This window comes from Leucopleurus acutus, assembly GCF_964270905.1.
Source record: "Leucopleurus acutus genome assembly, chromosome: 1".
NCBI classification, from domain to species: domain Eukaryota; kingdom Metazoa; phylum Chordata; class Mammalia; order Artiodactyla; family Delphinidae; genus Leucopleurus; species Leucopleurus acutus.
In genome coordinates this window covers 45,384,329-45,396,757 of record NC_139142.1, presented here as the reverse complement: position 1 = coordinate 45,396,757, position 12,429 = coordinate 45,384,329, and the positions used below count along the sequence as shown (strand labels likewise).

General features: G+C 36.9%; 2 protein-coding genes across 3 annotated transcripts in view; one reads left to right on the top strand and one right to left on the bottom strand.

Annotated features, from left to right (window-relative positions):
- WDHD1 (WD repeat and HMG-box DNA binding protein 1) overlaps nucleotides 1-511 on the bottom strand; it is a 56,222-nt gene extending 55,711 nt beyond the window's left edge. The window contains exons 1-2 of the mRNA XM_082836221.1: nucleotides 476-511; nucleotides 151-243 (exon numbers count right to left, since the gene is read on the bottom strand). Coding sequence (XP_082692347.1) covers nucleotides 151-227 — 77 coding nt within the window. The 5' untranslated portion in view covers nucleotides 228-243; nucleotides 476-511. The remainder of the gene's footprint in view (nucleotides 1-150; nucleotides 244-475) is intronic.
- Nucleotides 512-704: 193 nt separating this feature from the next.
- SOCS4 (suppressor of cytokine signaling 4) overlaps nucleotides 705-12,429 on the top strand; it is a 19,006-nt gene continuing 7,281 nt past the window's right edge. For both annotated transcript variants that reach the window (XM_082832757.1, XM_082832758.1), the window contains exon 1: nucleotides 705-937. The gene's annotated coding sequence lies outside the window, so the exon portion shown is untranslated. The remainder of the gene's footprint in view (nucleotides 938-12,429) is intronic.

The window sequence follows — 12,429 nt, the reverse complement described above, 5'->3', positions numbered from 1 at the left end:
TAAATCTAAGAATATTTATGTGCCGTTTTAGATATCAACCTTATTTCTATCTGGATGAGTAATTTTAGGCAGAACTGCTTACATGACATACAAGAATAACTTCTAACATTCACACCTGAAAGGTTCTTTTTGTTTCTCAAAGTACCTTACCTCCCAGAATCATCAAAACAGACATCTGTGTGTCCCTCTGTGTGCCCATATCTCATCGGCTTCTGTGTAGCAGGCATTTTTTCCTTTACCTATCTGAAAATGTTTTATAAAAGTCAGTATTATTTTAAAGGACAGGAAAGCCGGGGGCTGAACAGGAAGAAGGGAGGTTAGTCTCCTGCGGGACACGCCCTCGGCAGCCCCTTTTCCCCCACCCGAGGGGCACAAACGGGGAATAGGGATGGGTCTGTCCGACACTAAGCCGGGAAGAGGACACGCTTCTCTTCGTTGGGCCGCACGCACGCGGGCAGCGGGAGGGAGCACTCACCGAAGCTCCGCGACTGAGGAAAGGCGACAAGGAGCAGCACCGGTGGAGGAGCAGCACGGGTGCATGGAGCTTCCCGCGCTCGGCTACTCCCACACTGCGCCTGCGCCGGCCCGCCCACGCCCGGCGCGGTCCCGACCCAGGTCGCTGGGCGGTGGCGTCAGCTGCGCGCCCGCCGGCAGGGAAAAAGCCGGTTGCTGGGGGAGTGAGGAAGAAAGGGAGGGACCCGAACACGGAAGTGGCGGCAGCGCCGGCGAAGCAGGTGGGGGCGGTGACTGCGACGTCTGAGATGAGAACCCCGCACCGAAGGGTGGGGGCTTGCAGGCAGGCATCAGTCTTAGAGGACCTACATGAGGTGCCGGAGTGGTTGGGTCTCCCTTCTCCAGCTTAGCGAGCACCCAGAGTGATGGCGGTGGTGATGGCGGCAGTTACTCGGACAGCCCCAGTTAAACTGCGCTCCGAGAGGTGAGTGGGGGAAGGGTGGTTGCTGCTTGGCCTTGCCCAGCGGGGTCTGCTTCTACTTTCCGGGCGCTCCTCGCAGGCAGCCATATCCGGGTCCCCGTACGGGTCCAGCCCCTCCTTGGGACCCGGCTAGAGAACGAGATGTTTGGGCATGTTCTTTCGAGAAAAGGAAGCTGAGACCCTTCTCAAGCCTTTAATCTTGGCATCCTTGGTGCCTTCATCTTGTCATTTCTATACCGGTAAAGAAAGGAAGACTTAATCTCAGTTCATGGTTCCTGGAGGTCTGGCATGTACATTAATGCTTATTCTATAGGACATTTTACATATATCCCTTAAGAAGAAAGTAATTCGGGTTTCCCTATTCAAACCCCACCTAAAGTTCACTGAAGTGCATATTTAGATGTAAAAGAAGAGCTAGAACTAAAGTATATTGTTGAATACTTCATTCGATCCTTACAATCTTTGCTAAGGTCTTGGCCATTAAGTTTATGCTTTGCTTGGGTCTTCACGTTCTCCATGTTGGGAGACCTGTCTCTGATGAAAACCTTCACAATGATATTTTTCGTGCTACCCACCTTCTAGTCTCAATCGGAACTTGTTTATGACATAAGAGAAACGTTTTTCTGTTGTAGAGTTTTCCCCATTGTTTTTCAGTCTAGTTCCATTGGGAAAACTTGCAAACAGATTTAGACAAACGGTGGTATAGTTCTTACCGTGGTGGCATTGTGAAAGGTGTTGCTTTGAGTACTAGGGCTCCAAATAGGCTTGCTAGACACTGAGGTTTGGTACGTGAATGAAGAGGAAGAGTGGTTGGCTGAAAAAGAACTTGGGATTTGTGGAAAAATAACCAACCTATCCTTGATTTCCCACAAGAGCAAAAGATACCTGAGATGATTCTTTCCGAGTGACTTAATTTTATTTGGATAGCATTCGTTGTTTAGATAGACTGATTTCTAATTTTTTTTAAATCCAATATCACTGGATAGACTGGGGTTCAAGAAGAAGTCCGATAATACATCAAATAAATCATCGTGAGATTTCAGTGTAGTGCTTTTCAGAGCTCAGCATAAGAAGAATCTGCCAATTTGGAACAAGATTTATAGCTATAAAATGCCGTAACTATAAAATATGTTAACACCATGTGACTTCAAAACTATGAATGGTGTTTGCGCTTCTCTCCTTTCACTCTGCTTTAGCAATGAACACATTTGATTCATAGGGTTTTTTGTTTTGTTTTTTTGTTTGTTTGTTTGTTTTTTTACAAATTTCACATGTATGGAAAGAGCTTGGGCCTTAGAGTTGAACAATCCTAGATTTTAATTTTGACTCTGACAGTTACTCGTGTGACCTTGAATATACTTCTTTACTTTTACTGAATGTCAGATTCCTCATCTCTAAAATGAAGATGACACCTTCTTCCATATATAGAAGATACTCATGGATGTATAAAATTGTCTTGTGTTATTAATGGGGTACTTTGGGTGGGCATTTAACGGTTTCATTTAAAGTGGAGTTGTTTGAATCATTATCCATTAAATTTTTTCAACTGTTAAAAGATGTATTCTTGCTTTTGCCAGTATGTTTTCACATGTCCATTTCTATTTCAGTCAGATTTTAAAAAGACAAATTTTAAAGTCCTCAGTGAATTCACAATCTTGGTGAGGGAAACAGACATTCAAATAATATGTACAAGACAATAGTGTGGTAATGAAATGTGTAACTTAAATCTTAAATTGCCTGGTTATTTAAGATAATATAGCTTTTAAAAAGAAACCAGTGTAGCTGTCCGTCACCAATGTGGGTGTCAGGTGCATGTCTCATAGGAGTGGATAGCTGAATGAACTCACTGAAAATCATGCCAAGGTCGCAGCTTCGATTGCAGTGAAGGTTAGTTACCATTTCTCTGTTGTGACCATTCATAGTACCCTTAGGCTCACAAATATTGTTGTTCTCAAGGACAATAGGGTGAGAAAGCATGAATATATTACCGTTCTACTTGTGGCAGTATTATCTATAAATGTCATATAATCTTAGTTTATCCAGGAGGCATATCAGTATTGCCTTATGAGAGGAGTTTTTTAAATTCCTTTTTAATAAAATATGTATTGATATTTGATGTAAAAATTATTAATCCTATGAAACATAAGGCTAGAAGAAGAGAGTAATAATAAAACTGAGAACAGAGTATTGAAAAAAAAAATTGAAGGCAGTTTAGAAATCTGAAGATTTTTATATCTCTGAAAGTGTCCTGAATCTTACCAGCCTATTTAATTTATTTTGGGGGTAAATAATACTTGTGCATGTATAAACTTTCTAAGGTATAAAAGGGAATACAGGAAAGTCCAACTCTCAACCTACCCAGTTCCGCTGGCCAAAGACAGCTAATATTTGACTCTTGTGTTGTTACAGTGGCAGTGGATCCTTACTACGGCAAGACAGATATAATCATTGTTTTATGAATGAAAAAAACCAAGGCTCAGAAAGGTTGTGAGTTGTCCAAGGTCACACACCTAACCAACTGTCTGAACTAGAAATAGGACCCAGGTCTATTAACTTCTGATCCAAGTAGTCTACCATACTGCCTCTCCAAGTCATAACTGTTGCCATAAAACTTAGAATTTAGTTTTATCAGAACATGAAAACAATTTTATTTAATTCTAGAATAACATTATACTAGTTTGTAGGTAAAACTTGTTACCCAAGCTTAAATGTAAGCATACGTAGTTATCATAAAGCAATGAAAAGAATAATCTATGATCGTTTTTTAAAAAAAAAAACTTTGCCTACTATTACTGTTGAAACCTGTTTATTTACTAAGTTAGCTTGTAAGAAATTACAAACTTTTTATAATTAAGTTTGGTTATTTACACCCATACTACTTTTCAAGAATTTAAAGCTTAAAAACACTTTTTAAAAGAGCATGTTTAGTATCAGGAGTAATAGAAAGTACCTTATGATATCTCAGAAATGCCAAAGCATCCTCAGCCTCAGGTTTTTGAGATGTTTTTGTCTGGATTTTCTAGCCTTATATGTAGCCTTTGTTTCCTTTCATTCTTTTTCCTTAATTTTGCCACTTTCCCATCTCTCATTTTTAGAAATTAGCTTATTCTACATGGAAGGTTCTGAGAAGACAACGTATTACAGACGTAGTATGTATTCTCATTAAGCTCAATGTATGCTGTTTTCATAGATTTTAATCCTGGCAGTAAAAACATGGGGCAGCTGACAGTATCCAAATTTAACAATGTGAACACTGAAGCTAAATGAGATTCTAAAAGTCAGGAGAGATAGCTAGTAAGTGACAAAGTCTAAATTTTAGATCATGTTTGATGATTTAGCAACTCATGCTGTTGTTTCATCTGCACCATGCTTCATTTTTAAATATGGTATAGTGAAAAACTAGATTGTTAATTTTTTATAGATCTTTATAACTTAAAAATTTCCTCTTTAGACTAAATTGTACTCATAGGAAGAAAGACTACAAGGAAATTGGCCAAAATGTCTAAATTGATTGCCTCTAGGTAATTGAATTACAGTTTTTTTTCCTCCTTTTTGAACTTTTCTGAATGCTCCATATATTTTATAATGAGCATATATTATTTTTATAATTAAAAAATTACAAATTGAAAGGAAGAAGTACATCTGTACAATCCAATTTATTCTCTAAGAGTCACAATTGAATATCTTAAATATTCTGGTTTCTAAGATTCTGTTAAGGTTCTTGCGCTTTTAATTTTTAAAAAAATTTTTTTAAATAAATTTATTTATTTTATTTTTATTTTTGGCTGCGTTGTGTCTTCATTGCTGTGCACAGGCTTTCTCTAGTTGCGGCGAGCGGGGGCTACTCTTCATTGTGGTGCATGGCCTTCTCATTGCGGTGGCTTCTCTTGTTGCGGAGCACAGGCTCTAGGCGGGCGGGCTTCAGTAGTTGTGGCTCATGGGCTCTAGAGTGCAGGTTCAGTAGTTGTGGTACATGGGCTTAGTTGCTCTGCGGCAGATGGGATCTTCCCGGACCAGGGCTCGAACCCGTGTCCCGTGCATTGGCAGATGGATTCTTAACCACTGTGCTACCAGGGAAGTCCTGGTTCTTGCACTTTTAGAAGTTTATAGTGCCAGCTCTTAGTTTTCTGTTCCCTCTTCACACTAAATTAACCCTCTTCAGTGACAGGTCCTGGACATTTCTCTTAATCTTTAGCTAGCATGCTCAGGGAATGTACACTTATTTTAATGTTAGCCCAAGTTAATGTTTCTCCCACAGTTTCTTCCACAAAACGGCTCTATGATGAGTTAAATAAAGGAAACTGTGGCTTAAGCAGGTTTCTTAACTGAAGGACCTCTTGGAACCTTTTGCTGAAGGTGCCTTGTAATCTTTCAGGGGGGACGTGATTCCCAAACTTGTTTAATAAGGAAACCTCTGTTTCTCTAGAACATGTGTATATTAACATCTTTTAGCACTAGTGTACACAGGAGTTCAGATTGGGGGACACTGACTTAAGCAAAATATAATTAGGAAAGTAAGTGGAGAAAGTTTGGAGAAGGGAAGGAAGAGTGTAGTGGTGCTAATCAGTGTGTGTATGTGTGTGTGTGTGTGTGTGTGTGTGTGTGTGTGTGTTTTCCCAAATAAATCTAGTTAAGTCCCATGAGCCATGGCTTGGTAGCATGAAAAAGGAGATATTTTAAAATATTTACTGGAAAATGAACCTGTATTGCTTTCGTAATGAGAAAAAAACACTTTATACTTCAGAGATGTTTCTCATTTGAACAAACCCTTTTTTATGTTTTTTTAATTAACATTCCAAGGAATTTACCTCTCTTGTACTATCCAGTATATTCCATTCATGGACTCTTAAGTGTTCCCATAGAATCCAACTCAAATATTAGGCTATGATCAAACATCAAGGGCTCTAACCCACAGAATCCAATTCAGATAACATGGACTGTGATCAGAATGCATTCAAGGAGTTTTGGGGATACATAATGGCAGGTAAACTTTGGAATCATAGATTTGATAAGGTAGTTCCCAGGGTTAAATAACTACCAGAATAATAAGTTATTTGTGAATTCTTTGTAGTATAGTAAATTATTCTTTATAACATCAAATTTAATATTTACATGAATTCTGGCCTTAGGTAGACATCAGCATTGTAGACACAGTAGTTCAATGAATGATTAATATGTACAATAATGCTCTGTTATCCAACATCATAGAGATACAATGAAGTTTCTAGATGAATGAAGTTTAACCCTTTAATTACTGGCTTTTAAAAAAGTTTTCAAGGAATTTGAATTAAAATCACCTTCCCAACCTTATTCAAGAGTACTAACTAAATGTTATTTAAATCTGTTGTTAGCAAAGAAGGGTCACATTGGGTATTAATTCGTTTATCACTGTTCAGTGCAATTGATTATAGAACCTGGGATCAAATGGCTAGTGAATCTGAGAACTTGATTTTTTGAAAATGGTTTAAATAAACTTGCTTTAGACGTTCGCCTCTTGCTCATTAAGAAATAACAATTAAAAAAAAGGTCACTGTGTATTCCCCAGGGCATTGTAACTTAGATGCCTTCATAAAAAATTAATTATTGAATCAAGAGTCAAAGCACTTTCTCCCAAGTGATTCTTTCACCTTCTTTAAAAAAAAAAAAAAGCTTCTTTGCAGTTACCAACAAAGATTGTTGATTTGTGAACACTTTTCAAAGTATCATCGTTGATTTCTATACTACATAAAGTTGGTATTAAAGTCACTTTTTTTCCATTTTGTATCTCATCTTCTACTTCATTTCTATGAAGTTTGTATAAAATTCCAACTATTAATGATAGGGTATTTGAAAGGACTCATTCAGATTCAGAACCTTACACTTTTTTTTTAACATTCAGATTTTACATGTATAGGCAAGACACCAAAAGCACTTTTTTAAAACTCATTTTTAGTCTTTAAAAATAAAAAAATTTTTTCACTAAAAGTAATGTTAACACATTGTAAAGCAATTATACGCCAATAAAGATGTTTAAAAAATGAATAATGTTATTTTTATTGAGAGAAATGTGACTGAATTTTTTTAATTTTATGAATTTTGATTTAATGCAACTTTTGGAAGAGATTAGAAGATCTTTTGCCATCTGTTTAAAGTGTAAAGATGCGAGAGTTATATGCATGATGCATTTTTATCATTATTGTAATAAAATCATGTGATAGTGAAGGAAATTCTGAATATCTTTTTTTCTAAAAAGATCTCACCATAGCATAAGTTTTTTTTTTAAGTTACCTGAACCATGAAGAGACCAGTTAAATGTTTTGTTTTGCCTTTTTTCTTAATGTATCTGCTAAGTAGCTTCTCAGAGCCACTTATTATCCCAATAAAGGTCATCAAACTTAGAACACTTGTCATTTTGTAAAAGAAAAATACATAACTTGAATTAAAATTTCAGCAACTTAAGTACTTTGCCCTGAAATAACTGGCAAACCTCGTGTGTTATAAAATTTCCGTGATCATGTCTATTTACAAAGTATTGTAAAGATTCTCTTACCTAGGATAATATAATCCACAAATGTATTCCAGCAACATGGAATCAGTTGCGGTGCACTAAAAGGGCACAAAGAGATGGAGAGGGTTGCCATCAAGTCCTTAGCTTTCTGGAGCTCCCACTCTTCCCTCAGGAATAGCACCTCATCAGACAAATAACCATCTCACAATGAGTGATGGGAACATTGTCAATCATATATTCAATATTCATAAATTTTAAGTTTTCTAATTTTTAGGCAAGTATAAATAGAAGTTAAATTTTCTTCCTACTTTGAAGATTACAACATTAAGTGACATTCTGGCCCATATAGTGATATGGTATATTTTACCATATATATATATTTTTTTTTTTTTTTTTGCGGTACGCGGGCCTCTCACTGTTGTAGCCTCTCCCGCTGCGGAGCACAGGCTCCGGACGCGCAGGCTCAGTGGCCATGGTTCACGGGCCCAGCCACTCCGCGGCATGCGGGACCCTCCCGGACCAGGGCACAAACCCGGATTCCCCGCATCGGCAGGCGGACTCCCAACCACCGCGCCACCAGGGGAGCCCCACCAAATATATTTTTTACCATAACAATTTATAAAAGTGGGACTTCTGAAGCATGAACTCAGTTTTCTATCACAAGAATGCTATGTAAAATTTATATAAGGCTGTAGTTCTTAGATACAAAAAGATAACCAGTCAAAAGAAGATTTTCTATGCATTAACTCTTTTAAGTATAGGTAAATGTGTGGAAAATTCATCTAGGGCAATGGCATTTTTTGCTTTATTTTATGGATCCCTGCAGCATTAGCATATGTAAGAACAATTAACCTAAAATCCAGAGATACTTGATGGATTGCTACCTATTATGTACAAGTTGGTAAGCCTTGCTAAAGTAAATCTGTTATGTTAGCATGTAAACTTGTATAGAGTAAGGCTGGAAATCAGTTCTCTGAGGGAAAATGTCAAATTGTTCTATAGCTTCATGGTCTGTTGAGTTTCAGCTGTATTTAGTGTACTGATCCTTTTTCATTTTGAAACATTAGTTATCATCCTGAAAATTATATTTGCTCATAAACTTTATAGTTAGCATGGGCTAGAGACAGAGGTATTTCTGTGATTTTTTTCCTTTATGAACCATGTCTATAAAACTGGCTTGGGCGCTATAATAAAACATGTGTAATATCTGTTTCTTTTTTTAAAAAAGAAAAAATATGTTAAACTTTATTTTATACTTGGTACATTTAGAATCTGAGCTAGGTATATACTTCACATACATTATTTCATTTAATTCCCACCAGCCTAATGAAATAGATAGCATCAGTATCTCCATTTTACAGATGAAGAAACTGAGCTTTCAAGGTCATATGGCTAGTACAAAATAAACTGGGCTCAAACCATATTTCTAATGTCTGCCGTCATTGTGCTATGGAACTGCATCCTTGTCATGTACATGTATAGAGATACTGAAAATGTTATAATGGTTACTGCTGGGTGGTAGGATTATGGATAGTTTTTACTTTTTTCTTCATAACTTGAAGTTTGAATTTTTCACAGTGAGTATAAAGTACTGTTATTTTTATTTATGGTCATCAAAATGATATGTGTACATAGGTTCAAGTTAAATTAAGCTGAAAAGCTTAGCTAAGCTAAGTAATGCCGCATTCCTCTCCTACCCATCTCAAAGGCTTCTACTTTCATAATTTGTCTTTCTGGTATTTATCTTCACATTTCTAAATCATATGCTTATACTTCTCTCTTGATGCATCAATTATTAGACATTATTGGTTGAGTTCCTCTTCTGATAGATGAGGATTTACCTCTCTTTTAGCCTCCTTACTCTCTTTCTATTCTCTTATTACACAAAGAGCCTTACGTCCTTATGTGGTTATACGAACTAGTTGCTCTCCAGCAGCGCCAAACACCCTGTTGTCTGGAAACTTCCCTTCTTAAGCATCCCAGGAATTCACATTTCCTTTCTCATATGTTAAATACCTTGTTTCCTATGTTATGCCATTTGTTTTAGGTTTACACTCTTATTTTAGAAGAGCACATCCTCCAATATGAGGTAAAATTGTTGTTACTTTCATGTCTGAAAATTTCTTTATTTTATCCTATTTGATTGATTGTTAGGCTGGTTATCTTCAAGGTTGGAAACTATCCTCTAGCTTCCACTGTTACTGTTGAGAAAACAGATGCTATTTTATTTACAGTCCTTTGTGACTTTTTTCCCTCAGGAAGCCTTTTTTTTTTGGCTGGGTTACATACATAAATCGATTGATTGAACACTTAACATGAGGTCTACTCTCTTTAACAGATTTATAAGCATACAATACTCTGAGTATTGTTGTCTATAAGGTAGGAAGACTTCGGTATCACCTCTTTATCTCTAGGGTTCTAACATTTTAGAATAATGTAACTTGGTGTGTATTTTCCCTTGTGCGGGGCACTCATTGTGCTCCTTCTGTATGGAGACTCATGTCCTTCAGTTCTGGGAAATTTTCTAATATATTTTCTTTTATAATTTCCCTCTCCATTTTGGTATTTTCTGTGAAGTCTGTATTGATCCTCTAATTTTCTTATCTTCTCTGTCTAGTTAACCATTTTTTTCCTCTTTCCTATTATTTCCTCAGCTTACCTCCAACTTTCCTACTAAATATTTCTTTTCCTGCAATCATGGTTTTAATTTCCAAATTTTTCTTATTCTCTGATTGTCCCTACCTCATTTTATTCATTGGTATAATATATTCTTTGAACTTGGAAGAGATCTATTTTATTACCTGCTGCTTTCATGGTTACTTTTTTCTCCAAGTTCTTTGTTTTATTCGCTTGTTTATTTTAGAGGCTTTCCTCAAAAGTCTGGTGACATGCCGTATTCTAGAGTAAATGAAGCACAGCAGTGCTGCCTGAAAGCACTGTGTAAGTAGGCTGGGCTTATGGATGGATGAGCTTCACAGCATGCTTGGGTGGCCCTCCAGCTTCTTATTGGAGGATTTCCAGTTATCAGCATCTATAGGTCTTTTCTCTTTGGCCATTCTGTTTCTCCAGCGTAGTATCTTCCAGTTTCCTATTAGGAGGTGTAAGTTTGGCTGCTGGAGTTCTAGAAGCTGGATGGAAGAAGGAAGCAGGGAATTTTCTTTCTGATTTTAGTCCCAAGCCTCCCATCTATCCTCACCATGCCTAGTATCCAAAGTCCTGAGCCTCTCTGGTTCAGCTTCTCCAAATAATATTGATAAATTTTCCATCTCCTCTAAGTATGAGAGTAACAACCAGAGACATCTAACTGCACATATGCAAATTTTCAACCTACCTACCCATTTTCTGCCCTGTTCTCCATCCATACTTTCTGTAGCACCTCGTACCTCTGGGTGTCCTGGACTTTGCCTGCTCTGTTGGCTTGCTTCTCATCAACGTTGCCTTTGTGCCTGGTGTCACCTTCCTCTCCACTGCTGAGTCAGTCATTGCTCCTCTGTTCATTTTCTGTCCTTGTATTTTGTCACTCAGGTTATGGATATCTGCTAGTTTCATTGAAGATGAGGTTTGTTTTTATTTCTCATTTTCCCTTGTTTTGGGCTGACTTCTGAGAGAAAGATGGAGCAAAAAGATTTTCACATAGCTATTTTAAACTGGATCATTATTTCTTTTATAATTAGAGAAAAACAAAACTATTTTCTTTTTGAGAGGAAATCAAGTTATACTACTCATTAAGAAATTTAATATGGAATGCAGCAATTATAACTAAAGGAAGCATTGGAATCACTGAAACAGTTTATAGGAGACTTGGTTGTTTTTGAAGGCAGAGAGAAGTTAAGAGCTAGCAATGGAAGCAGGCCCTGGTAAAGGTGGGAATGTCATCAAGAGCAGAGGTACGGGGTGGGATAGGGAGGGTGGAGGGAGACGCAAGAGGGAGGATACATGGGAATATATGTATATGTATAGCTGATTCACTTTGTTATACAGCAGAAACTAACACACCACTGTAAAGCAATTACATTCCAGTAAAGATGTTTTTAAAAAAGAGAGAGCGAGCAGAGGTACAGACTTAGCTTTGATACAGAAATAAAGGAAGATGAAGATGCTCACACCCAGTGGAGTAAAGTTGATCATAGAGTTAATAATCTGCTACTTCCGTATTTTTAAAGTAAATAAAAACACAAGGTATTTTAAACCTTACATGATAACTTTTCACATTATTATGCTGAATAAAAAAGTTGAAAGTATGTAGTGTTAACAAAAAAATATCTGCTTGGGGCTCCTTTTTAATTTTAAGTGTAAGTGTAAGTTGTTAAGTGTAAGCTGTTAGTAACTAGTGTCTCTTCTGATCACTGACTCTTCATATACTTCAGCCTACTTTGTAGCTTCTGCCTGTTTATTTTTGTTCAGTGGAATTTAGTCAATGAACAACCAAAGCATGCTGTTGAATATAATTTTGGTATACTAAGTGATGATGTTTCTTTAAAATTTAGATTTTCAAATATTTTTTCCCTGTGGATTTTAAATTATTACGTACCAGTGAGCTCACTAAATCAAAATAATAAGTATAATCACCCGATGCTATTCATTGTTTAGTAATGGGGTACTTTATATGGCAAGCCTGTGTCATTAGTTCACACTTTTAAGCACTTCCCAATTATATTTGCCTCTGCAGATGCTTGTTTCAAACCCTACTGCCATGAAAATAGATTCACATAGTTCTAAACATTTACTTGACTGTTGGGATTGTTAATGTTCCTCTGATATAATCAGAAGCTTAATCATGATCAGAATGTTGAGTACAACTGATTTTCTCAGTCTCAAAATTCAACTTTCATTTGTAAAATATTTGAGATTATAGAATCCCTCCCCCCAATTCTGGGCTTAAATCTTTTTCCATCTAAGAATAGTTAAGTAGTTTCTACCTATGACCAATCATTACTATTAGTCTTAACAAAACTTTATTTACATTATAAATTCTAGTATAGCTAGCCAATTTCATAGGAAAGGCATT